Genomic DNA, 27,263 nt, shown 5'->3' with positions numbered 1-27,263 from the left:
ACTCCATTCACTTGTGACTCTATGACAGTATTTGTTACACTTACACATATGCTGAGATATTTTAAGATTGGGGGTGTGTGTATACATGCATATATAAAGTATGTTTATATATAAATATTTATGCTAAGAAATGTATCTCTCATCTGTCATTAGAATTTAAAGCAGGAAGTTGAATATTCTGACCTTTGTAAAGCTTTCAGCTAGAGTGACAAACCTTTAGGCAAAGGCCACAGATATATATCTTACATGCAATTTAAAATGAGATCAGGCTTTTCTCTGGCAGCTTCCAGTCCAAATTACTTAATATGTATAGGAGAACCATCAATCTGCTGCTATGCCGATAACTCTGGACTGAGCTGAGCGGTGCTTTAATAGTACTGAACAGTGCTTCACAGTGATTTAGCTCCAGAAGAGAAAACTGCTACATCCACATGGAAAAGACGGGGAACTCATTACTCCATCACCCTGAAAGTGGGTGAAGCGCAAAGGTTATTCCTGGTGCCGGTAGAGTATTTTAAGGACTGAGAATCAGAATCAAAACTATTGAAATTACTGGGAAAAAAATCCCCTCGTGTGGACTCGACTCCTACAGAGAGTGATGTTCTTGATTTCACGTTCCCGTTCCTCCCTGGTGGCATCTCTGTGCGCTGTAATGACTGATTTGGGGCAGAGGCAGCAGCAGGGGCAGCTCCCCGGTACTGACCTGGGGCAAAAGTGCCAGCTGCAGAAAAGCTAATGCTACTTGTGCTAATAACTGCCTTGGACCTGATCTTCATCCGGGTGTCCGCTGGGTAGGTCTGTACCCTCTGCGGCCACCACGCCACGCAGGCTCATGGTGTGGGCTGGCACTTGGCAGCGCTTCTCAGGGCTAGCACTTGGAGCAGGCTGCTGGCGTCTGTGCTGCGCAGCACCTGGCCCAGCTCTTCTCTGGACCCTTGTGGGGCTCTTGTGGTCCTAAGATGTAATTGTCGTCCCACTCCCTTACCTCTGAGTTCAAAATGCCTAAAATAAGAGGAGGATAATGATACACTTTGCTGAAGTGAAGCATGATGCCACAGGTGCGTGTTGTGTCCTGGGGACTGCCAGGAGGGGTTTGAGGAGCATTTGAAAGCAGTAGGTTTATTGCACCAGCATTTGAGAGGTGTTTTGGGAGGGTTTATGGGATCTGTGTCTGTATTATCTCCATAGACCAGTCCTTGGAGTACCCTCAACTACTCCAGGTTTCCTTTTGTAACTGCCTGGCTTCGTCCAGAAATGGGGAGAGAAGGCAACTAGTCTGAGTATGGTTTGGTGTACATGCATAGCCTGGTGTGTGGATGATCGGGATTTGGGGGGCTGTGGACCAAATCAGGAATTAAGCCAAATGGACAAGAATAGATCCAGCCTAGCCCAATTGGACTGCAGTGCTTAACCAGCTGTGGCCACAAGTACACTAGCTGCATGTCTGTGGTCTATGTCCAGAGCTTGTTTCAAGACTTGCAGCATTAAATGCCTAGCATCCTGGACTGACCAGTTTGCATCAGTGCCTCTTCTGGGATCAACGCACTGACTTTCCTTTCTTCTTTGTCATATGTCCTCACAGTTTGTTCATATAGCTTATCTGAATGTGTTTTATCTGCATTTTTACTTTTATGTGCTCTCTCCACTCCATTATCCCAGATAATTGAGATTTGACTTTGCCAGTGCATTAAATTTTAACCTCCTCCTACTCTAGCACTGAAAACTGTGCAAAATAGAAGCAGTTGGTTGTGATTAGTTGTCAGAATCACAAAGGGCAACAAAGTTCCAGTAAATAACATGTCTTCTCAGTTGGAGATGGTTTTGCTGCATTACTCAAACTGAATTAAGGAAATAAAATGTGATTGAAGCTAAGTGAGCATTTTTCAATGAAATAGGGAGATGCAGATAGTTCTTCAGGAGTGTATTGTGGTTTTAATCCAAAATTCTGTCTGGAGAAGCCCTTGGAGTCCTACATGGAATTTCTTGTCGAGCCAATGCAAAGACCCATACCAAATTAATGACTATCACATTCTCTAAAACTCACATGGTTCCCTCTCATGCTTTCTTCATCCCTAAGATTTAATATGCCCTTTTGATGTCATAATTTGGTGATGTGACTGTCAAGTTTTAGCTATTCTTGGGTGATGCTCCCTCAAACTTATCCTAGGTCTTTTCTGCTGCTGTAGAAAGTTGGGGAGGCAGACTCGATAGATGGGCGTCCTCGACTGCAATAGGCAGAGTGTCTGTCACCAGCAGGTCAAGGGAGCTGATCCTTCCCCTCTGCTCAGCACTGGTGAGACACAGTTGGATTGCTGTGTCCAGTTCTGGGCTCCCCAGTACAGAAAGGACATTGACGTACTGGAGTGAATCCAGTGAAGGGCCACGATGGTGATTACGAGTCTGGAGCATCTGACATACGAGGAGAGGCTGAGCGAGCTGGGACTGTTCAGCCTAGAGAAGAGGCGACTCAGGAGGATCTTACCAGTATGCCTAAATGCCTAATGTGGGGGGTAAAGAAGACAGAGCCAGACTCTCCTCTGTGCTCAGGGACAGGACAAGAGGCAATGGGCACAAATTGAAACGCAAGAAATTTTGCTTAAACATAAGGGGAAGTGGTTTGTTTGGTTTGTTTTGGTTTGGGTTTGTTTTTTTTTAACTGCGGGGGTGGTTGAACACTGGAACAGGTTGACCAGAGAGGGTGTGGAATCTCCATCCTTGGAGATATTCAAAACCCAACTGGACACGGTGCTGGGCAACCTGCTCTACTTGACCCTGTTCTGAGCAGGGGAGTTGGACTTAGATGATCTCCAGAAGTGCCTTCCAACCTCAGCAATGCTGTGTTTCTAGGAATAGTAACACTGGAGTTTGAAATACACAGTGTTTTTTTGTTTTGGGGTTAGTTTTTGTTTTGTTGATTTTGGTGTTGGGTTTTTTACCCTTCCCATCAATTTCTGATTTTCTCTACGTGGGAAAGGCTTAATAACATCCCCTACTAATTCTTGCACAGAAACAGAAGCTGTCCACTCATGGCTCATAAGTATGAGACACCAACACATGAAAACACATTCATATCATTTTTTGGTCGAGATTGCTGCCTCCAAAGAGACTGCATATGAAACTGTGTCAGAAAAAGGAATTATATATAATAGACCAGTCATTAACAGGTCCAAATGACAGGGGGGGGAGCACTTATTTTTCAGATGAGTCGCTTTTAGTGGAAGGGCTCGACACTGAGCAAATTCATTCAGTTCCTACTTTTGTAAAAACACAAGGTAATAAGCATTCTTAAAAAATAAAGTCTTTCAGCAGCAATGAGAAATAATAGGGGGAGAATGCTCCCTTTTAATGGTTCGTAAGGGTGGCAGTTGCCAATGTTCTTAACTTGCCAAGTGGCCTCAATTTGTGGGACTCAACAGGGTTCACAGAATGGGTATTTTTAATAAATACTTTTCTGGGAGCTGATTTCCGGTTCTCTGTTCAGCAGTGAAACTTTCACTTCACTGGAAATTATTTTTGTCAGCTGGAAAAGGTTATTTTCTGGTGAAGCCTGACCCACAGGGGTTACCCAAAGAACACCGAGAAATAAACCATGCTAAGGATGATTTTAATGAGGTATTTTTGTATTGAGTAAGTGGCTGTACTGCGACAAGCGGATGTGCAATTAAGAGACATCAGCCTCCTTGGCTCTTCACTTAAAGTTTTTGTAGGGTTTTTCTTTCAGGTCTGGAAGAAGTGAATGGGGGTGCTTAATCTGTGTTGCACCTGGTAAAATCACAGAAGACTTTGGGATTGTGTTTGAGCCATGAAAAGGCTGTGTGGTGTTCTAAGCTGTTAGTGGGAGATGGTACCTGGGTATTGTTCTGATGTAAAACAAAGAGAGTTCTTTGGCTTCCAAGTCAAGCAGGAATCTTGACATCTTCACTGTCTGATGGGTCATCTCCTGGCCATCGGTAAGAAGTGAGTAAGAAATCAGACAGGGACAGGGATTTCTTCAGCAGTAAGAAATCAGATAGGTATCACATTTTTTCAGTTCTGACTAAATCAGTTCTGCCCATCCCTGTGTGTTTCATCAGTGGTACATAAAATGCTGAGAGCTAAAGCAAACTTGCTTTAATTTTACCTACAGGCTTTGTTCAAAATATTAATCATTATGTATCTTGGTATGCTTCTTTCCGTCTTTTCACAATAAAAACTGCCCAATTTCTTCTGTCCAAGTTATGCATCAAGGAATACACAATGACAAAAAAGCACTTAGTCCTTGCCAGAGTGGGTTGCACTGTGTGCAGAGTGGGTACAGGCGGTGTTTTGGCTGTTAATGCTAACAGCCAGGAGGGCCAGTACGCTCCTGCAGCCCTGCCAGCTTGCTTGTGGGACCCAAGCTGTCATCAAAAAGCTGTTCTTAAGAAAGGAGTAATATTTCCTTTTCATCCCTCCCATTTTTTGAAGTAAGCTGGGACAAAGCTGGTTGCACAGCCTTTGCACAGGAAGGTTGGGTGAGATAATGCTGTGTTCTGGCTAAGCTGGACTGCTGTATCAGAACACGGCAATTTTGACGGATGCTGAGGCTTCGGCCAGTGGCTGCTGGGCCTGAGATGACCAGTCTGGGTCTCAGTGGTGAGCAGACATGCGTGGCATAGTTCTGTATGAAGCATGCACAGAGGGGGCTAAAATACTCAACAGTTGAGTTAATGGGTCCAGATGCACCCCGCAAAGCAGCAGCACAGATGAATTCAGTGTCCCATGATGGCCTCGGATTGGCTCCCACCAAGAGGGTTTCCCGTCGCTTGCAAGCGCATCTTGTTAAGTTTTCATTAGGAGGCTGTATCAAAGAGCCTGGACAAAAAGTGCGTGTTTGTAAATGAAGCTTAAGCTATCAAAAATTATTAAAAACATGCTGAACAGAAAGAATCAGTTTCAAGGCAAAAACCCTTGTAGGAAGGATTTTCTGGTTGTTGACTGAGGCAGAAGTGAGGTCTGGACCCTCTGATAATGAGGTTTTAAATCCTGCGTGGGCTGGCACTGCAGAATTTTGATATGTTAGCTCCGCCGCTGACTGGTTTCTCTCCTGCGTTAGTGGTGCTCTTGCTACAGGCTCACGCTAGCGAGGTGCATTCCTGTCGGTGTAAATAGTGCTGATGCCACAGAGCCCATTAACAGGCTGGTTTTGATAAAGGGTGAATTTATAGAGTGTCTCTGCACGCAGGCTGGCAGAACTGCTCTTAGCCCCAGTGTTTGTGTCGAGGATATTAATTAGCGCCGAGAGAACAGTTTTAACTGCTCTCAACTCAGAAGTTGAGGCACTTCACAGGACTGTGCGTAGCCGTGACAGAAGTGCTCAGAGGTGGCTGTCGTGGAGCTGTGGCATTAAACTTAAGTTTGTCGGTGTGATCCAGCTCCTCTTGTTTTGTGAAACAGCATTCATGCTTTAAATCTGTCGCAACCCTAAAATGCTACAGCTGCTTGAATTGGTGTGAAGAATGTTACCTGTATATAAACAGTTCAGGTTTGCGAGACGGGGAAGAGGAGGGAAGTGCATGCCCTTGCGCTGCGAAGTTCTCTCCTCGCAGACACACAGCTGTGTTGGTGCAACGTCACGTAAAGTCTGTGTGGGGTACATTAGGAGGCCCTTAACTATGAATATGCCACCCACCCTTATGCACTGTTGTCAAACCCATTTCCGATAACACAGATGCTTTTTCTGGTGATGCAACATTCTCGTAACAGGGGCTGCTTTTGAGCTTCACTTAGCGCAGGTGCAATTCAGCGGTGCCTCCCCCAGCGCTCTGCCAGACCTCTGCTAACTCAGAGGAGTTTATCTGCTGATTACCAGTTGCATCTACTGGCATGTTAGATGGCAAAATGATTTTGTTTGCTTTTGAACTATGTTTGCAGTTAACCAAGGCTGATGCTGACTTGATTGTTACCAGCTTTGTTTGTGCCATGCGGGCCAGTGACACAGTTTATCTGGAAAATCCAGGTCTGCTGGAACAGACGCTTAAGTTTTGTTCTGCATGTAACTATTGCTCTTTAACCCTTTCTGTCTAGAGGTGGCTTGCTGTACAGCTTTCCATCTTAAAGGATTTCTTGTTGCCAAATGCCAAGTGCTGTCATGCCATTTGTAATTCACTGCAGTCGGCCGTGTCCTTGCCTTTCGTAGTGGATAAAACAGTCCAGGAGTTTTGTGCTGAGTCTTTCCTCTTCTCACCTTTGCAATTTGGCTTGTTCTGATGACTTCGTTGCTGCTATTGCAGTTGTTCATGTCTAAGGCTGTGGTTTCCAAAGATTGGGGTTTTGTATCCCTCGTGTCCTCTGTATACCCCCAAAGTGCTACAAAGTAAGAGTTCAGATAGCTTGGAAAAAAAAATGCAACAAAACCCACCAGCAGGCTGTGAAATTGGTAGTAGGTTGCCTGTTGTTGTTAAGGGTAGCGAGGCAAGCCCTGGTTGACCTGATGCTTAACTGAAAACCTCCTGACCTTTTCCAAATCAAAGGACAAATCCCCCTCCTTTCAATTACTAATATCTTGTGTCTTGGAAATATGATTATGCTATGTGTCGGGTCATGTCATAAAATGAGCTTTGGTTCCAGATATTCAATTAAAAGGCCCTCCAGTTCTCTACTGGTAGAACAAAAGCAAATTAACCTTTCAGGAACATCTCCAAATGCCTTTCTCAAGTCTGCCTGTGGATTCAATAACTTCTGTAGCTACACGAATTGTGTTGGTTTAAGCAGTATACCCATTTTCAGCTCTTATCTGTGCAATTACTGTCTGTGGCCTGTCTTTCCTTGATTGACCAAGTAATATTCTTGTTTTAATTCCAGTTAATCACTTGGAACTCTTGAAGTGGAAACAGGCTTTGCCTTACTCTGTGGTCTACAAGCTCCCGGGTTTGCTTTGATAGCTGTGCAATGTGCTGCTTTCACTTGCTTAGAATTGCAGTCATTTAAAAACCAATAACGGAGGGCACTATCTACCCCTGTTATTTAGACGGTGATGATTTCAAGCAGAGATGGGGAATCGGAAAGTCATTCCCTGCTCTGCACTTTGCATGCTGAGGGCTCCATCCTGCCATGTGCTGAGCCCTCTGAGACCCTGATGGTTTTGCAGTTGAATGAATGGAGTCAGCACCTTGCAGCCCTGCTCCCAGTCAAGTAGGATTGTGAACGCTGAGACTCACTTAACCTCTTCCTGACTCCATTTAACCTTGGGTGTAATGACAGAGGGGGATAATCACGCCTGTCTCTCTTAGGGGCAATTTGAAGCGTAATTAATTGATATTAGTTAAAGCACTTGAGATCACCTGTTGAGAGGTACTAAAGGAAGCTGGGGGCTGAAGGGGGAGCAGAGCCCTTCCTCATGCTGAGTACAGAGCACGGACAGCACAAATGCCACGGTCTCAAAAATCACCGGGCTTTCAAGATCTCCTTTAAGGAGTTGGCCAGTACTTCGCTATGAAAATACTGAGAGTTTAAGTTAGTATATTTGATATGGAAACAGTCTACAACATTAAAATGCACGCATGTTTAAACTGCCTCTTTGAAAAATCTGACGTAAAATACATGCATACCGTTTTGTTGCTTATCAGATTTTATTATGTACACATGGAAACAGCATGGGTGGGTTTATACATCATTATGTATTAATGGTGGCAAAAAGTACAAGATGTAGTGCTTTCTGAATTCAAAATGCCCGATCTGCACTGGTGTAGAGCCATTTTAGTTGGGATGCTCGGGTTAGGGTCAGCAGGGGCTGTCGTCCTCGCCTGGCCTGTGGGGCAGCGCTGGCGCTGCAGCTCCCGGCCGCTCGGGAGATGGTGATGCAAGGACAGCAAACCCATGTCACCTCTGTAGCAGTTTCAGCTCAGACATGTGAGTCAAGGACAGGCTGCAGTGTGATCAGGCAGAGAACCACTGCATGAAAGCATCTTTTTTAGAAAACCATTTCCTTTCAGACTAAAAATCACTAGTGATGGGGAATGTGAATTTCCTCTCTGAATTTGACTGGCTTCAGCATGCAGCCAGCTCTGGAGGTTTCTTAACCTTTGGCACCCAGCTTGAATAGCTTGTTATAATGAAAACTAGACTGACTTTTCTCTATTTCTATCGCTTCTTAATCTTTGCATTTAAGCTGTTGACACACTGAGCTTCCTGACTCCCTTTGCCATGAAACGTGCCTTCCAGTCCTGTTATTTTTTTTACGGGTCTTGTGAGCCCCCTCCAGTTTAAACTCAGTTTTGATTTGCGGACCCAGAACTGCAAACAGCATTTTGGAGGTGCCAGGCATAGAGGTCCTCTCCACACCTACATAGTATTTTCGTTCATATATTCAGTGAAGTTCCTTTTGACAACTCCATCATTTTCTTTCAAAGCTATTGCTAGTATTGTTTGGATTTCTTTTGCTTCTAATACATTTAAAGCCCCTTACATACTTAAAACATTGTTGTTACCTCTGCTGACTGTAGATACTGCTTTGATGTCCATTTACTTCCTTTATCTATTTTGTACAAATTGTTAGCTTTTGATTTATTTTCATTAAAAACAGCTTCACCTTTCTTCTATGTGCTATGCTAATACAGCTTCCACTCTTCTAAGGAAACTGAATTAACCTTGTACTGTTCAGCTGTAGAGAGGTTATATTATATCACTGGGCTTTGTAGTTTTAAATTAAACAAAGCATGAAGTAACTTAAAGGACGTTTTTCATATTTAAGCAAGTAGAAACCTGTGTTCTTTGGAAAGAGAACTTGATTCCTTTAGGCAATTCTGAACATTTCACACAATTTTATTTTAAATGTAATAAAGTGACTATTGTCCAACAGGGTGCATCTGTTTCATGCACAAGGCTGGAGACATCTTTGTAATTGCCATCTGGGCCTAATACTTCTGTACATTGAAGTTTTAAGAATCTCTAAGTTTTTCTTTTGATTCGCTATCATCTCTAAACAATTCATCTGGTTAAAAAAAGAAACCCTGTCCAGTGAAAAATTCTCCATTTGATGTAATAAAGATATGTAGGTTATTCACTTGATTGTTCCATTGCTTTGAAATGCTCTTTGCATCCCTTCTGCGTCCCATGGGACCCTGCAATTATGGGAGATGTTTACAATTCTGAATACAGGATATTATTTCTGTGGATTTATTGAATTGCTACCACAACATTTGTGTGATTACTCTTACATCTGAGGCAACGTGCACTTGGTTTTTAATATTAGCTTTGTGTCTTTCTTACCTTGCCTGACAAATCAGTTTATATTGTTTTTCCTCAGTCTGCTTTTTGTTTAAAAAAAAAAATAGTTTGCAAGGTGATGAGGTTACTCAGTTTTTCTGTTTCCCTGTGTGATATCTTTGTTTTACATCATGTATACAAATGTTTTGTGGCATCGTGTTGGAAACCACATCCAGCTCAGCCCTGCAGTTTTTTATTTCTTCAGAGTCCTCAAACCAATGTTTCCATGAGGATGAAGCCAGCTTCTGTGCTGGCCTCTCCAACACCTTTCTGTGCCCAAACCAACACTGGCTCATTGGTTCTTTCCTCAAAGACACCCAGAGAAGATGCTAAACCTTGTGGTTGTTTCTGCTATCAGTAAATTCAGTCCATGGAAAATAAGCTGGGCTGTATATTTTCCATCACTTCAACTCCCAAAAGACCCACTAGCTTTCCTTTAAATGCCTCTCTAATTAGAGGAGATTTAATCTGACTCCTTCTCCCCGTCAGTGATAATGGGTCTGAATGAGGCCTGCTTGCTTGCTTACTTGATTTCCCTCGTCTGCTGTTCATCAGCAATTCCTCTTGAATTTTTACCCACAGAAACCATATTTTTCATGTACTGATCACTTGAGAACTACTTGGTTTTCAAGGTGAGGAATGTGATGGTGCCTGCTGTGACTGTACTGCGGTGTGCCTTCCCAGCCCTTACCAACTTTACAGCATGAATGGTGGAAAAAAAGCCTGCAGAAAATACTGGGTTCATGTAAAATTTTAAATCTGTAGTGCAAAGGGAACTTAGAACCCCTCTACTACAGGTATTCTCATATGGATCCATGAACCTGTGGTTTAAGCAGGCAGCCCTCATCCCCTGGCAGGCTTCAGCAGTCAGGCAGAGCAGATACCACCACGGGCTGCACGGGGGGGCCTCCAGAGTGCAGAATTTTGAGCATGGAGAGGTGAGAACATCTGGCCAGAGCTGTAATAGAGCTGTGTCGTTTGCTGATTGGGAACAGAGAATGGCCTCAACACATGCTACCGCATGTGCATTAGATGTCAAGCTCTCTTGCTTTCCTGCCAGGTGATGCAAGTGTGTTTCTGCATTAGGAAATGAAGTTAGCTCGAGATTTGCAGAAGTGATTAGAGGTTTTGAGCGCCAGTGCTGGGATCCTGTGGAAAGGCTGGATGTTCCAGGAGCAGATTTCTTTCAGATTTCTCAAGTCAGGCACAGGAAATTACTGTTCAGTTCACATCTGCTGTTAACCCTCTTGAGATCAAATTTGACAGTGATGTAAAAATGAAGAAAGAAAATTGGTAAAGCAAAGCCCTACACCTATGTTAGAAGGCTCTGCTCCCAGAAGTGCTACTTCCAGTGCTGCTCAATTGAAAGTCCACCGCATTGTAGGAAGCCTGTGCGCCTACCATAGCACCCAAATTACTCAACTAAAATGAAATGGAATTAATCTTCCCACTTCTTTAGTCCATAGTGACTTACTGTCCTATAAATACTACTGAGAAGGGGCAGGACCTTTTGATTCTTGACACCTTACCCACACCTTCAACTGCCACCAGTTTAATCTCTTTCCATTGCAGCCCATCTGGAAAACCCTTTGTAAGGAGCCTGCACGCTTCCTATCCTCATGTACAGTGCTCAGTACATTTCCTTTCTTTGCACTTTCAAATCTGGAAGATAGTGTTAACACTTAAAATAAACGTGTGAAGAGGGAATGGGGAGAACAAGTTTTCCGTCTGTCAAAATGAAGACATCAACCTCTGCTTTTATTTTTTTTTTGGCATGTGTGCTTTAAATAGAATGACTGGGTTGGGTGACTTCCAAGTGTTTGCTGCATTTGGCAATCCTTCTAAGTTGTAACAGATGAAGTTCTGCTATTCCATATGATGTGCTCCTTCCCCCTTTTTCGGTGACTCCTTGAAACTCCTTGGGAATTCAGCGTAGAATTCACATCTGTTCTGTGGATGGATGTCCAAGGCTAACAAAATGCCTACTGGACTTGGAGTCAGCTCTGCCAGAAGCCATATGGTTGTGTTTTAGTTTCGCAAGCACAGCGCAGTAAAGAAAGGAGGTTGGGCCAAGAGAGAAGTGAGGGGAGGAGGGATGGTGTTTCAGATCGGTAAATGAAGGTAACTTTTTGTCATTTGGTATTAGAGTGGGAAGATGAGAAGATCACAGAGAAGAAGAAATAAACCATGTGAGCATAGGTTCCTTCATCAGTTGTTTTGAATTACATGGTGCTTCTCTGTGTGGTGGTGTTGGCCACAACCTTAAAGCGTGTTTGGTTTTGCCTACCTTTTCTGAAACGCCGTAATAGTCTAGATAATCGCATGCTTCGTTTTGGCCTTACAAGATGTGCATCTTTGCTGAGAACCACGCGCAAAGCCCTTCTTGATGCCACTTACTGAACACTGTGCAGCAGCATGTGCAGCGAGGACTCGCTAGGGTGGAAGGGACATTGAGCAGCTTCTGATGCTTCTCTGAGCAGTCACCAGCTAAAAGGCCACTTGGGCTGTTTTCTTACCAGCCATCTGCTGGCCCCTGTAAAATGACAGCTCGTATTTTTAATAGGCATTGGACTTCCCTGTGTCTGAAAGAATATGCTTGTTATTTGTTGAATCATGTTCTGGTTTTCTTGAAGAGCGTGGCTCATGGGGAGCTCTCACCTGCTGCAACTTAAGTGGGGGCTTAGAGAGAGGCTTTACCAAATGCCACGTCCTCTGCAGATCCAGCACCCACGAGGTGGGAAACACACGTATCATAAAGATGTTAGAGGGGAATAAGAAGACATGAAGTCTCGTGTTTCTCTTAAAATATCTTTTATTGAGGGTTTGAAAGTTGCTGTTTGGTGAAATCTAAATTTTAAGCTCAAGATCATAAGCAGAAAGGGGAACCTGAAAGTTTAAGTTTTTAGGAGCCTTTATATTTTATTGTAAGAGTTGGAAGTGCTTTCCAATAAACTACAGCATGTAAGCATGTAGACTAGAACAAGTGTTCTTGTTTTAGGGATGCCTGATTTTTCTCTTTTTTTTTTGTCTCTGGAATTCTTTTTAGATGTTGTCACCAGTTCTGATTTATTTGTGTCAACCGAGGCAGTCACCCCACAGTACAGGAAATTATCCAAGATGTGTCAAGAGGCAGGCTTGACCCAAAGGCTTTTCAGTATCAGGCAGATAGGACAGGCAGGCAGTGAGAGAGAAAATGGGTCACCAAAGTACGCTGATGGACATGGGAGTAGCCTGGAACCCTAGCCTCCTCCACCTCCTCCTTCTTCTCTTCCTCCTCCTCTTTTTCTTTCTTGACCGTTTTCTCCCAGGCACATGCCAAACGACTCAACAAAGTTAATAGTTTGCAAGCTGCAAAGGACCTGCACTGTCTTCCACTGAAACACAGCTGCCATCAGGGTAGACTGTCATTATGCTGCATAAAGAGTTTGAAGCCATTAAGATGGATTTGCAGACGTGCCTCAGTTTCCCAGGAAATGTGCCCTTGACTTTTTGGTATTCTTAGTTACTACATAGAGTATTTATACATGTGTGTCATTGCAGTGCTTTCAAAATCCTATTCTGAAGAAAAAAATCCTCTAAAATTCAAAGCAGTGCATGCAAGCGATGAAATTGCATTTTGGTGAAGATGAAGGGGGTGTGCAGCCTTTCCTTTGTGGAAAGGGGTGTGCAATGTTTATGCACAGATACTGTTTTTCTTGTCAGCTGAAAGAGTGAGTGCAGTTTATGAGAGGGTGGCTGCAAGCCTCCTAAGAGGGCATTTGTTCAGTACTGACTTAAAAGTAACATAGCCGCTTGTTCGTAATTGTAAAATACTGGTAAACAACAGTAGCACAAGCTGTAATTGGAGCTTGTGAGCAACTCATCTGTGCTCTGTTCTGTTCCTATTCAGAAATAATAGCAGGATGAACTCTTTTGCCTTTGCTAGCGTTTTACGGTCTTGACAGAAGTGAGTCCATTCCTTTTTTCCCCTGCATCTAAGCAAAAAACAGTGTCCTGAGTCTTTGCTCAGGAACAACTCTTTATGCTGTGCTTGAAAAAAGTAATTTGTTACATATATGCAGATACTTTCCTTTTCATAGCCTTACTTCGTATTGATATCTTGAGAGTAGTTTAGATTAATTGTAGACAATAAACATGGCTTCTGAATTAAGAGCGCTCACATCTGAATCTTGAATCAAGAGAGCAGTTCTTGTTCCCCTTCTGTGGCTTCTTCTGAAACGTTTGAGTAAATCTAGTGTCTGTTTAAGCAAGGGATGAACTGGCCTTTTGTTCAGTGCTGTGGTGGTACAAACAAGTATCAGCCCATCTCCCGCACAAAGCTGTGGGGTTCTTGTGTGCCGTGTCTGTAAAACTCTTCTGGGGTTGCCCGTTTGTGGTGAACAGGAGGAAGGTCTCTGGGAAGGCCGGCAGAGTCATCCTAACCGGGGACGGGACCTCTGCTCTCCGTAAGTGAAAGCTATGTAGCCTGTTGGACTCGCTTCTCTTCCCGTCCCTTGTGTCCCCAATGGCTTGGCTCCAACACAGGCAATTCCCAAACACTTCTAAACGCTCCCGGCAACTTCCTTTCCAACTTCCAACCTCCTCCTGTTCACAGCTGCACTGTCTTTATTCCCATGTCCAAATGTAGCCGGTATCTGTGGCAACAGCAGTAATAACCTCCGTGGTAATACCCACGAGGAGGTACGGCAGCAGGGAAGCAGTTTGTCCATTTGTGGCTAGCGATCTTAAAATGCTCTTAAGGGACTGGCGATAGAGAAAAGCCCCCTGCACCGTGGTCCCTGTATGGGATGTCCTGTAACTGTAAGTATACACTTAAACTGCTTGAAGTCAGAGGGATTTTAAACACGTGCTTAAGTTCAGGTAGCTGACACATGGTCTACAGATGCTTTGTCCCGCTCTTCCCAGAACTGGAGAACTCTTGTCTAGAATAATTTTTAACACAAATTTTCTACTAATTCACCCTGTGTCTTGAGTTTGTCCCTGTATCTTATTTACAACTAATGTTTATGCTGTTTTTTCCTTCCTGTGTCAAACAGGGTGTCCCCACTGTAAAAATGCCATTCCGCATTTTACAACTGCTGCTGAAGTCTTTAAAGAAGATAGAAAGGTAACTTGCTGTTAATTATTTCTGAGATATTTAAGAATGTTTTCCACCATTTGTACTTTATAGGCCTTGCTTATTGATATGGTGGTAGGCTTGTAGGTAAAATTGCTGTTACACTAAGAGAAATGTATCTGCATCATATGAGTTGTATCTTTTTTGGTCAAACTGAGTTACCCTATTAATAACCTGAGTTAACATATTCTCTTTTCCTTAATTTGTTGTCTTTTCTGTTTAATTTATTGTGTAAGAATTCTTTTCTATGAAGCAAAACACATTCTTTCTCATTGAAAGATTAATAAAAGATAATTTACGCCATCTCCATTCCCCTTCAACTGTTGTCAGCCGTTGGGGTGCATGTGGAGAAACCACAAGTTGTGTGACAGTCCTGAAGACCTCAATTGTATAACTAATCTTTGATTGCATAGCATAAATATAATATATTTCTGCAAGTTGGCTGACTTGAGTCCAGGATGTCAGGCCCTACTAGCACCCTTGTGCTTCTGCCTTGAAAATACATCTGATGGCTGAAGCACACCAGTTAATTTCCTTGTGTCAGCTGAACCATTTTAACTGAGTGCATGCATATCTGGGATTAAAAAAAAACACCTGAGCCACTGGATTTAACCAGATAATTAGCTGGAAACCTGCTTATTATATTTGAGTGAACTGTATTTCATTCTCATATCTGAATTTTTTCCAATTTCATGATTGCTTTGTGTTTAGGTGTGGCATGGAAAAGATTTGGTAATTTAATAGGGAAATTGCTCTCTACAGCTTCCTGAGGAGGGGAAGTGGAGAGGGAGGTGCTGATCTCTTCTCCCTGATATCCAGCGATAGGATGCATGGGAATGGTTCAAAGCTGCGCCAGGGGAGGTTTAGACTGGACATTAGGAAGCATTTCTTTACCCAGAGGGTGGTCAAACACTGGAGCAGGCTTCCTAGAGAGGTGGTTGATGCCCCAAGGCTGTCAGTGTTTAAGAGGCATTTGGACAATGCCCTTAACAACATGCTTTAACTTTTGGTCAACCCTGCATTGGTCAGGCGGTTGGACTGGATGATCGTTGTAGGTCCCTCCCAACTGAACTATTCTATTCTGTATTCTATTCTAAATGAAGAGGTAATTTTTTTAACAGTCATACCCCTATTAATCTGCCTGCTGCCTTAACAGAAGAATTTCTGTCATGTTTCTTTTTCTTTACCTCTCATCTTTTCTGTAACTCACAGAAGATTGACAAGAAACAAATCATTCTTGTATCACTGACTGCATAAAATTAGAAGTCCGTCACTTATGCCCTCTGGCACACAGAAGATTTAGAGGCATTCAGCTTTCAGTTCACTTACTGCTGTAAACTTGTGTGCTCAGATGCCTTTTGGTTACTTGTTTGTTTCCAAGATCTCTGAGAAACTATCCTTGTTTTCCCGCTTTGCTGGTAGTTCCCAATGAAGCCTCTCTTTCCTAAACTCATTAAAATTTCAGTCAGAGGAGATGAAGCAAATGCACCAAACAATGTGAAACTTGCTTATTAGAGCCCCAGGGTGTATTAACAAGCAATCTGAATCATGGTGCAGTTTATTGGACATGGTGGTGGTGGTAAATGCAGGCTTGTGAAGCTTTCGGTTCAGACTGCAGGTTATGAGAAGACTCCAAGAGCAGAGCAGTGATTGACAGTTGCTGCTCTTGACTTCAGTTTAGGGCTGAAGTGGGGAGGTATAAAATGTAATGAGTTGGAACAGGAGAGCCAGTAGGGAATATTAAGGCTGGTACAGTTTCAGAGAGGTGTGTGCAGTTAGGGAAAACGATGTTATTCCACCCCAGTGACTTATGAAAGTGCCAGGGACTGATTATCTGGGGAGCCCTATTTAATTGTGTACAGCCATAACCTGCCAAGGTGCTTCTTGCTGCCAGTTTGTGCCCTTGTGGAAAAGAAAATGAACCCGTTTAAGACTTCAGAAGGGCACATGGCTGTTCCCAGAAGCAGCACTGCCCGGTTTCAAACTGGCAGAAAACATTCCCATGTTTCAAACTGGGCTGAGCCTTCAAACTTTGGCTGATTCATAGTTCTGTAGGGTTTCAAACTTCTGTAAAATTACTGCTTAAGAGGGAAGAAGTATTTCTTCTTTCAAAACCAGGGAAAGATTACTAATTTTCATTTTTAGTATGTAGTAGTGTCTTTTTTTCCCCCCCGGAGAAAGGTTTTTTCACTTTAACACAGTATGGTAGCATTTAAACTGTATCTTCTTTTTCAATAGGGGTGGACTTTTAATTAAACATTTAATTTCGCAGAAGCCAAAGAACAATCAAAAATATTCCAGCCTTGGATTGGTTATAAATGTTATCTTAAAAGGTATCCTTTGGGAGACTTTGAGTCTTTACATTGGAATTTTGAAGATGAGCAGAGCTTGAAGCTGTTAAATACGTGTCTTTGGCTCTGCAGATTCACTGTAAGGGGGTGGTTTTGGCGCAGAAGCCCCCCCCTCCCCCGGGGCTGTGTGTAAATGCTGTGTACTTTTTCATCATCTGCACTGCTGGAGTCGGAGTTTAAAAATGCAGTGCTTGGAACATTGGCCCCAAATGTCAGTTCTTGTTGGCCACATCACTGCTGGTGGTTTTAGCAGAAATCCCAAGGCCGCTCGCTTGCCTAGGGCTATTGCAAAACACGGCCCTGGGTGTAACCCATAAACCAGAGACTCCGCGTCTTTCCATGTAGCGGGAGAAATTCAGTGCCAGTAAGACCAGATCAGTGGAGAGGCTAGTCCAGTGAAGCAGTTAGTATATTGCTTTCAGTTATTTAAAAAGGAAGAAAAAAAAGAAAAAGGAAAAAAAAAAACCAAAAACCAAACGTCTGGAGCATTCTTGCCTTGGGGCGCTGTGGTCTTTGCATACAGCTGCCAGGGGAAAGCCTCTGGCCTGTGCGCCACAGCTCGAGTTTTGGCAGTGACCAGTGTACGTCAGAAAATGCAAATGTGAGGATTGTCACTTTGTTGAACAGATTGAAGGGCTGGAAGGCGTGTTCACTAACTACTCCAAAGACTCTTGAAAGGGCACTGGCTGAATCTTCAAAAAATCTGCATTCTGCCTTTTGGCTGATCCTAAAGTTCAGCTTGAAGGAACTGATTTGTGGTGCTCTGGCTTGCATTTGCTGAAGGAAAGCTCTTGACTCCTCAAGGCCTCTTGGTAAAAAATCTCTGGAACTCCCCCAGAGGGGCTGCTGTTTGACCAATCTCCACTTTCACAGAAGACTGTTCTTGTAAAAATGCACTGACCTAAATCAGAGCACTGCAGCTGGGTTCTAGTGAGTTTGTACAGAAACAGCTGTGGCAGAGACTGCTGGAAAGGGTGCAGCTAATGGGGTGAGTTGGGGTGCTAGTGGGGGGCTGCAAGACAGCAGTGAAACTGGTGAGCCCCCAATGTGTATTGCAAACCATGGTTTAAACTCATTATACCAACCAAATCGCTGTACAGAGTTATCTAAATGAGTTAATATTTTAGTTTGGCCAAGAATTTGATCCCTATTTGCTTAAAAAGCACGTGTTGAATTTATTTTTAATTAGACCCACTAAATATGGTGATGTTAGCACTGTACATTGTGGTGCCTACTGAGGGATCTTCCCTTTGCAAACAGGCCTGCTTTGAGAACAGCTGATGAATTGCAGCTATGGTAATGCTGCTGCGGCACATCAGGGCAGCTAATAATGAATCTTCCATTTGCAAGGCCTTTCATATTGAGAACAGTAGCTGAATTGCAACAAGCTTTAGCAGGCCAGCTCGTAACTGCCGTTGGGATCCAGAACAGGTAATATAAATAGAAACCTACGGAGTGATCATAGAGAAGAATGTGCATCTGTCTTATTCATAGGTGCTTTTAAGACATTTGGCAACAACAGCCTTCTTTTTCTAATAATCAGGTAATTGGCATCCGGAATTGACTATACTTTAAAAATGTTGCTTGGAAGCATTCTTTTCCATGCTGCAATTTTACTTTTATTTAAATTTTTTTTTTAAGCTTATCATATATCATTCCTCTCTCAAATCAATATTCAGTTAGTTATTCACTTCCATTTTCATAACAAAAGTCAATATTAGCTCCAGCAGAGATTTATTTCCTTGAATCAATAAAGCAGTGTGTGGCAGTACATATTTTAACAGGAGAGCAACTAGGATTGCAGAGGGTGTTTTTACTATATCATCATATGGTGACTGGGAGACAAACTGTTAAAATGAATGAGGTTTAAGAATAGAAAGGAGGAGTTACCTGGAAGGTCAAGGGATCCCACTTTCAATTTTCTACACATCTATTTGAACTGCTGGATGTAATTGTGTTCCTTACCTGCAAGATCCCTCTAGAGCAAAAAGTTGTTTTGTAATTCTGTTGGAAGGGAACAGTTATTCCTGATGTATGATTAGATGGTACTGCAAGTACTCCTTTTTCCTTCTAACACTTACACAGTAAAAAAAAAAATTAAAAAAAAAAAAAACCAAAACCCAAAACCACCATCCTTCTGTTACAGTTGAGGCACATGGAGATCAATGGTCACATTTTCAGCATAGCTCCGCTTCTGTTTAAGCACCTAAATGAAAAGTTCTGATTTTTGCAACAGCTCTGTGTTCATGAACAGACCACTTCATCTGAACAATATGCCATGCTCTATTTCCTTTTTTAAGAGCTCTTCAGAGCTGGTCATACGTTGCTCACATTCTAATGCCATGCGGAGTTGTGTCTGTAACTCTGTAGTTAAGCTCCCACTTCTTTGGTAAAACCATGAAATGTTGCTGTGGGACTTCCCTTTTCAGATAAAGATATTTTCCAGTCCCAGATGTTGCTAGAGTTGTGTTAAACTATACTGACTACAGAATAAAAGAGAAATGCATACTAATCTGGTATTATTTTTTAATTTTTATTATTACTCATAATTATTGTACATTATTATTATTATGCCTACTAACCTGGTATTATTAATTATTACAAGCTGCATACCAGTTGTGAGGAACTAGCAATAACATTAAGAAAGCTGGATGTACTCCAAGGAACTTCCTCTGGGGTCCACAGTCTCTGATTGACTATCTTTTCATTTGATAACTATTCTATTCTTGCTACAGCTACTGAACAGGATGGTGATAAACCTGAACGGCATTGCCTCTGGAGAGAGAACTTGTATATAATGATGTATTGTCAATATCTAAGGCAGCACAGCTTTGGGTTATGGAGAATCCATAACCCCGTGGAGTTTTGTGCGTGTTGCAGATAGAGCAATTTGGGGTTTTTTCTTCCTGAAGTGTTTTTTCAGTGGATTTTTCCCTCTGGTTAGAGGAAAGTTAGGAAAGCTCAAGAAATTAGATTTTAGCTCTAACAATGAAAATCTCCATAAAGCCAGTCTTGCCTTCTGAAAGCTGTTACGCTGGGTTTTTCCATGATGGACAGATGTGTGTATATACACACACACACGTAAGTCTTACACCAGCATTAGGAGAGTTTCTTGCTCTTACAGATTTTTAGAGGGTTTTTTCCCTCTTGGTGAGAGGGAATTCATGAGAGGTGAAACATATCAGGAATATCTTATGCTTAATCTGTCTGAAATTTCTGGTTGAACAAAGTTAGTGTTTTTACAAGGCAAAGCATATAGATCTTGCTAACCTATGCTTTCCAGTGAACTTCCATGTAACTTGTTGCTGGCAGATGAATATGAAGATAATTTCTGAGAGTAATATTCTCCAGAAATCTTTAACCACATTTTGGTAGAGGTTTTTTGGGTTGTTATTTTTCTTGACTCAGTTTCCTCCTTTAGCGATGCAGAAAAACTGATCGTTGCTAAGAAGATTGAGAATGAGAGGAAAACCTCGCTGCAATGCATCGCTGCTCGCTTGAGCCAGGACTCAAGCAAAGCCCTTCTTTTCGTGGGCTGCATCTTTACGTGCAGCCTTTCAGTATGGTCATGAAGTAATTCATGCTAACTGAAAGCTGCTGTAGGAGACTCCTCTACCAGAAATGGAGTTTTGTATTCATGGTCCATGAAAACATAACCAGAACAAAGCAGAGGGCATCGGTGCTGTTTGCTGAAATTCTGGTATGTCTCAGAGTTCAGCTGCCTGAAGTTGATAGAATTGAGATTGGAATTGGTCCTCAGTCCAGAAGTGTGTTTTGCTACAAGTGTTTTTCAGCATTAATTTTCTCTTCTTGCAGTGCGCTATATTTGATGTTCTGCTGTGAGACAGGCAAGACAATTAGGACTGTGATGCTATGGTAATGAGTGCATAGAGATGGTAGCAACCTCTATATTTAGGCTGCCTTAACATTTCCACTCTAAAGTAATCACTCAAGCTCTCCTAAGTACTCTTACTCAGCTACTGTTGGCAGCAGGCATTTGAAATGCAGCCTCAGATACAGTCTTGGGAATTAGATGTGTCTCTGAAATTTTGCTCAGGTCTGTATGAGTTACAAGGCTTTTGAAAATTGCCATTTCTCTTCTCTCACTGGCTGTAAAAATAACCGAATAGGAATGTATGTTCTGAAGAGCTGGGCTCAGAATGACATTTGCAGGAGCAGCGGTGAGTCCGCGGGGCTGTGTGGGAGCTTGCATCAGGAGCATTTCAGAGAATGACAGACCATGGGCATGTCCTCCAAACGCTGCTCCAGATGTACGTGTCACTCACCATTAGACCTGTTAGATTAGGCATAGCATTAGGCTAATGCGACTGGCGACCAGACTTAGACTGGGATCTTTGTGCCTTATTTCAGTGCGCAACAAATGCACAGATGGACCAGCTTAGATTTCCGTGTGCTGTAGAAGAGAGCTGTGTTTCAAGCAGGCTACTAAGCATCTCTTTCAGAAGCCAGCTCCTTGTAGTCCGTCAGTCATCTGTTTTGAGGCAACAAATAAGATGTGCTGAACAAGGTTAACAGTGGCTTAGAGCATTGCATTCCTCCACTGCACCCTCTCCTCGCTGGGGGCTATTCTCACAAAAGCCTTTTGTAAATGAAATTGGGCTCTTTGCTCCAACCAAAGCCAGTCCAGATGTTTTCAGAGAGGTACAGATAAAGAGGGCTTCTCTTACTTCTGATGTACTAAAAACTAATTTTCTTAATCTCCAAGACGCTATCTATGAACAGATGGGTCATCAGTCACAACAGTTTCATGCCTCAGACCAGCTACTAAGATCTGGATCAGTGCACATATAGCTTCCCCTTTTTCTGGCTGCAATCTCTCCCTACGTGGTATTTAGAGCAGTGAGAAAAAAACGGTTTTATTTATTCTTCCTGTTTTCAGGGAACCAGGACTTCTAGTATTCTTTCTACATTAATACTGTGACATGAAATAAATGTTTATCTCCATTGTAAGCTTACCTTTACACAGAAGTAGCCAACAGGGCTCTAAATTTTGGCTGGCTGCTAAGGTCAGGAAGGCATAAATACTTAGATGAAACTCTTTTGCAGTATATTATTCCTAACCTTTCATTTTAACTGGCCCTGAATGAGTAGGAGTCTTTCTGTTTACAAAAAGGGAAAAAAAAAAAAAAAGTGTGATAATCTGTGTTTTTAACAGCTCTCAAGAGTCCTGTTTCTGTAATAGCCTTATTAATGTTTAAAATGGGAAAACAGAAACCAAATATTTAAGGTAAGAACACTGCTCACTTTATATAGTGCTTTCCATCTGAAGATAGACCCAAGTGAGATCTTGCTGAGTATTGTCTTGTCAGGCTTTCAAAGCCAAAACAAAACAAGCAAATTAACTGAAGTTGGCTTTGCCAATCTCTTTAATTACTGCTAGGATAATGAGATCAGGTTTTCTCGTTTTGACAGTGTCACCATGAAACTGGAGGGCATTGTGGAATATTAAGTGATCTTTTAATTATGGAAGAACTGTTCAACTGCAACCCTAAAGTCATGCGAGCAAAAGGTATTTTGATCAGATTGTTTGAAGGAGGCTCGTGGAACGGAAATTTCAAGTTAAGATGTGTCTGCTATGAAATTAGCACTTGATACATTGTAACCCGCAATTGCAAAAATCGTTCCTCTAATTTGTTTGGCTTTTTACATAGCTTGTACTTAAGCCTGCTTGCTCTTCAGCAGAGCATGTAGCGGGGCTGCGAAGGCAAGCCTGCGTAAGCAGCAGCGTGCGTTCAGAGCCAGAACTGCCGCTCGCAGGAACAGTCAGTGTGAAATCACAGCAGAGGGCTCGGCTGCTCTAAGTGGAAGCCTATGAATTGCATTTTGGTTTAACATCAGAAACGTTAAGTGCAGCCCCTCCTCAGTACTTCACAGATTCAGGTTTCAAACGTCACACGCTCTAAACTAGGGTTAGCCTGAGCTCATGCTCTAGGGCTGCGAGGTTGCGCTTCCTCGCCCTGCCTGTGCTGAAGCAGGCAGGGACGGCGGGTGTTGCTCTGCTGCCAACAGGCTGAGAGCACGGCGGGCTGTTTCCTGCTCAGGGTTTGTTTGTGTGACAGTAGCATCTAGAGGTTTCAAAAGGAATTAAAGCCCACTTTGCTAATGGCTGCACATAACGTACAGTCCCCACCTTAAAGGACAGACTGAAAACAGGCAGGAAAGGAAACATAAACCCAGGCTGAGCTTGCAAGCAAGCAACCTTCTGCTCTACGTGCATTACTTGGTAGATGATGCTCTGGCCTCTCACCTGTCCCTGTTTGACCTTGGGAAAACTGAATGGAGTTTACAAAAGCTATTTGAGGCAGAAGTCATTAATCTATTATTAGCCTGCATAAGTGACGGGCCATGTTTGTCCAAGAACAGCAGAGGTAACTTTTCTGAGCATTAGCCATGCCACAGGAAGGAGGTTGGGTTAGGTGGGTCGTTACCGTTGTCAAAGTCACCCTGTCACTGTTCAGCACTTAAAACCAAAGTGCAGGAAAAATACTGCAGCGTGACAGAGCTGTGACTGCCATGCTTGGATTTGGTTTTACTAACAGAGCCTCAGGATTTCCCATTTGGAGACGAACGCAGTGCTCAACGGGGAGGCTAGGAAGGTGATTTTTCTGCTCTGTGAGTTGAACAAGCCTTGCAGCTGCACAGGCCAGGTGCTGTGCGAGCAGTGCAGCGTTTCACTGGGAGGGAGCAGGCTTCTGCTCTTCCATTCATGTGGCTTGACCTGATGACCACCCTCTGATCTTCCTCCACAGCTGAGCGGTTACAAAAGCCATTGTGTTTTTGGCAGAAGATTTGGGTCTTTCGTAGTGTTAAGTCTAAGCTGCAGCAGCATAACCATGAAGTACGAGCCTTGCTTTGTCTTCCCCTGCCTCATGCTGATCTCTTGCATTTCAGATTGCCTACGCTGCAGTGGACTGTGCCAAAGGACAGAATCACGACCTGTGTAAGCAGGAGGGGGTTGATGGCTACCCCACCTTCAACTATTACAACTACGGGAAATTTGTGGAAAAATATACTGGAGAAAGAGGGGTAAGTGAAAGCAAGAGTCATCACCTAGTACAGGGAGGAAGGTCTCCTCTGCCTGTACTGCCTTGCAAATGAAAACGTGCTGGAAGGATGTTTAACTGCTTCTGTTACTGTCTTACATGGATGAATCATTGTGTACCACACCCCTGTGTATCTCTGCATTAGGAACATACTTGGTCTATTTTAGGAATGTGAGAAGAGGAAAAAGCAGTAGATTTGGTAATGCTTTGTTGTGTATTTTATTCTTTAAACTGAAGTCTGCAAGTGAATTTGGACTGAGTGAAAGTGAAGGGTTTATTACATGGGCTGCTGCTAGGTGCAGAAATGCCAGAAAATACAGAACTTACTCCTCTCAGTTCTGGATCTGGATCATGCACATACTGCAGACGGGTTACAGGTCCACCAGGCTGCCAAATGGTGACAGACCATTGGTTTTATAGCAGGGACAAAGCTGTCCTTTGGAGACTGGGCGAAACTAAATATCTCATTCGCCCTGAATCGGATTCACTCCTGGAGCTCAGGATGTGAAAGACAAATTGTGCCATCTAGCCCGTAGGCTGAAGTTTCATTCTTTTGCCCTGCTGTGGCCAGCTAATTATATGCTATGAGTACAAGGGGCAGAAATGGCATAATGTGTTCCATGGTTGTAAAGTGCCTGAAAATAAGGGAGCAATCCAACCTCCTGGAGAGAGGTTACTCCTCAGCAGTGATTGATTGCCTGGAGAAGCTAGGGTCTGCAAGAAAAACTTGGGGTCTTCAAGCCAGCCAGTGATTTTGATAAAAGAGCCTTGCCTGAAAGTTATTGCTGCTATTACAGCTCACCAAATTATAGAGAAGAAGCATGAAGGAAAAAAAAGCCAAATTCTGAGGTTCTTTGTCAGTCAGGATGTTGGGGAAGTCTTTGTGGAGCTTCACCTCCCAGTTTTCTCCAGCATTAGGACCCCAGTAATTACCATTATATGGTGCTGATCCAGGCGTTGTTATGGATACTGTGTTCAGTTCCGATTGTGGATCTTTTCTTAAAAGTAAAGATGGGTGCAGTAGCCAACAATTAAGTAAAATTTCAGCCGCAATTTTTGTGTTTCTAACCCATACTTACAGAAATGATATATGAAGGGAAGGATCTGTGGTGGCTGATAAAAAGAATTTAGCAAGAGAGGAGTTGCTGAGGCCACAGCAGTTGGGAGATGATTATCCCTGCGCTGGAAAGTGGACTGACTAATCCCCTATGTGCAGCCAACCCTTTCTTGGGTAGAATTAAATTACCCAACAGGAACATCACAATCTCTCTTCTGCTGGCAACTGTGTTCCCCCTCCACCTCTCCTGGGACCTATGGTCTTCTGCTTGTGCAGCATCAAATTAGGTTTTGTTATCTCCTATCATGGTAATGCTGGAGGCAGTGCTTAGTGCAGTGCCTGCCATGGAGTTTCCAGGTCTGTTCACAAATCTGTTTCAGTAACAAGGGATTGCGCTGTTAAAGGACTTCTTATCAGCATGACAACACCTTTTGAACCACCTTGGCCAACCACCTACTACTTTGCAAAAGAAATCTCAGGAGAGAGCAGTGGGAGCCAGGGGACCTCTTTTCTGTTCCCTGATTCTGGCACTGAATCAGTAGATGTCCATCAGCATTTAGTTCAGTGTGGTCCAGCTGGTGTATCATCATTTCACACGGGCAGGGAAGAAGAGAGGCAATGTCGGCTGCCATGGGAGCAACGTGACATGCTACAGCAGGAGCCATGGCCAGTGGAGCAGGAGCTCTCAGCTCCTTGCCACCCCACACTGGAGCACTGGCTATGGGGAAGAGCATGATCCCCAGCGGTAGCCTGTAAGGGGTCCTCCACACCTCTAAGGGAATTGCAGTTCCAGAGTCGAGGTTTCAGGGCATTTCACCCCAAGCAACTTGAGCAAAGAAGAGTCAGGACATCCTCTGACTGAAGTGTACTTTAAATGACTTCCAGACACACAGCTTTGAAAACTGGCATCCTTTCATGGAGGCTGTTGATTGCCAGATGTCTCCAGATGACGTATGGCCAAAACTTGTCACTTCATTTTTTTTTTTTTTTGAGTGGAAGAATAGTGAATAGTTTTGGAAGTGTTTTCTCTTCTTCAGCCTTCTAAAAAGCTTCCCAGCTTTGGGGTTTGGTTTTGGTCTGTTTTGTTTTCTTTGTTTTGTTTTGTTGTTCCCCAACATTGTTTTAAGTCAAACTTTGACTTCTGTTTGTTGTTCTCTACCTCTTTGTATTTTCCCTCTTTATCACCAGTTTTGACTGGTGTGTTTCATGACTGCTTAGAAGTAAAAATGGTCCCATTGGGTGGGATCAGTGTTACGTGCCCACACAACTACAGTGTTGGTGTACGAGCAGACAGTGTGTTCAAACACAGGTGTTCACGCCACCACCTATCTGAGCCTTCTGAAGTGTCTGCTTTCCTCGGAAAAGGAAACTGCTGGCATCCAATGGCCTTAGATAATCAGAAATCATAAGTGGTTGAAATACAGAGGTCAGCATCTAGGCATCCAGGTTTGAAATTGTTTGACAATAATTTTGACAGTAAGTTGAAAAAATGTAATTCCCATCATCTGAATTTGTGGAAAAGAAGGAAGATCATGAGCAAAACTGTTCAAGAGCTGAGGAACAGTGGCAAATATGCGTATAGGCAACAAATGATCCACTAACTGCTTTCAAAATGACACACGTAGCATGGAAATGCGGCTTGAAAATGTCTCTGAGTATTTTTGACAAAAAGGCATCAATGGCTCTTCTAGGGACAGATTTTACCTTGTCCTGTGAGTTTTAGGGCCTTTTTCTCTGTGTCCCATCTCTTCAAAGTTTGGCATGTGGAATCTGCATGGGTATTTTCCCCTTGCATTGCAGCAGAACAGCACTGGACCAGAGCACTACACAATGAGGCAACACAGAAGCAGTAACTGCTCCTTAGTTTATATTTTGCCGTGGGATACAGAAACTAAAAGTGTTCTTGACGCATTGTTTTGGTTGGTTTGTAAAAATATGACTCATATTTTTCTTTCTTCAAAACCAGGAGTCTGGATTTACCACTTTCATGCGAACCCTGAGAGAAAGAGACCATGAAAGAGTAGGAAAGAAGAAGGATGAACTGTAGTTTCTGCCTCAAAAGAAGCTTTCCGCTGCACTGTGAATGGTTCCAGGTCTTTTGTTAATGCACCTGAGACTTCACATATTCTCAAGACAGAGACTTTTTTTATAAACAGCCATGGCCATTTTGTACAATTTTGAAATAAAGTGAAACCACTTGATTTTTAAAAGAAAAATAAATTAGAATGTTGCCATAATGTTTTAAAGAAAACTTAGCATTTTCTCTCATGTTGTGAGACTATGCCCACTGACACTCCTATGCAATATTTTTGTAGTCTGTAGTGTGTCTGTAGGTGATGTTGTTTGATAGGGTGATTTTTTTTTTTTTTAAAGGTATTGCAGTACATGTAAAAAACAAAGGGGAGGGGACACGTTTTTTGGTCTGGGTTTTTTTTTTAAACCAGTGAAAG

The 27,263-nt window shown here is 42.9% G+C and overlaps 1 protein-coding gene across 1 annotated transcript in view; it reads left to right on the top strand.

Moving 5' to 3' along the window:
* PDIA5 (protein disulfide isomerase family A member 5) overlaps positions 1 to 26,922 on the top strand; it is an 84,682-nt gene extending 57,760 nt beyond the window's left edge. Inside the window, 3 exon segments of the mRNA XM_075710825.1 lie at positions 14,262 to 14,332; positions 23,605 to 23,739; positions 26,780 to 26,922. Of these exon segments, the coding sequence (XP_075566940.1) occupies positions 14,262 to 14,332; positions 23,605 to 23,739; positions 26,780 to 26,860 (287 nt within the window). The 3' untranslated portion in view covers positions 26,861 to 26,922.
* The last annotated feature ends 341 nt before the right edge of the window (positions 26,923 to 27,263 follow it).

Source organism: Pelecanus crispus, chromosome 5, assembly GCF_030463565.1.
Source record: "Pelecanus crispus isolate bPelCri1 chromosome 5, bPelCri1.pri, whole genome shotgun sequence".
In the NCBI taxonomy this organism is placed as follows: Eukaryota; Metazoa; Chordata; class Aves; order Pelecaniformes; family Pelecanidae; genus Pelecanus; species Pelecanus crispus.
The sequence above is the reverse complement of the archived record's forward strand: the minus strand, read 5'-3'. Positions and strand labels throughout refer to the sequence as shown.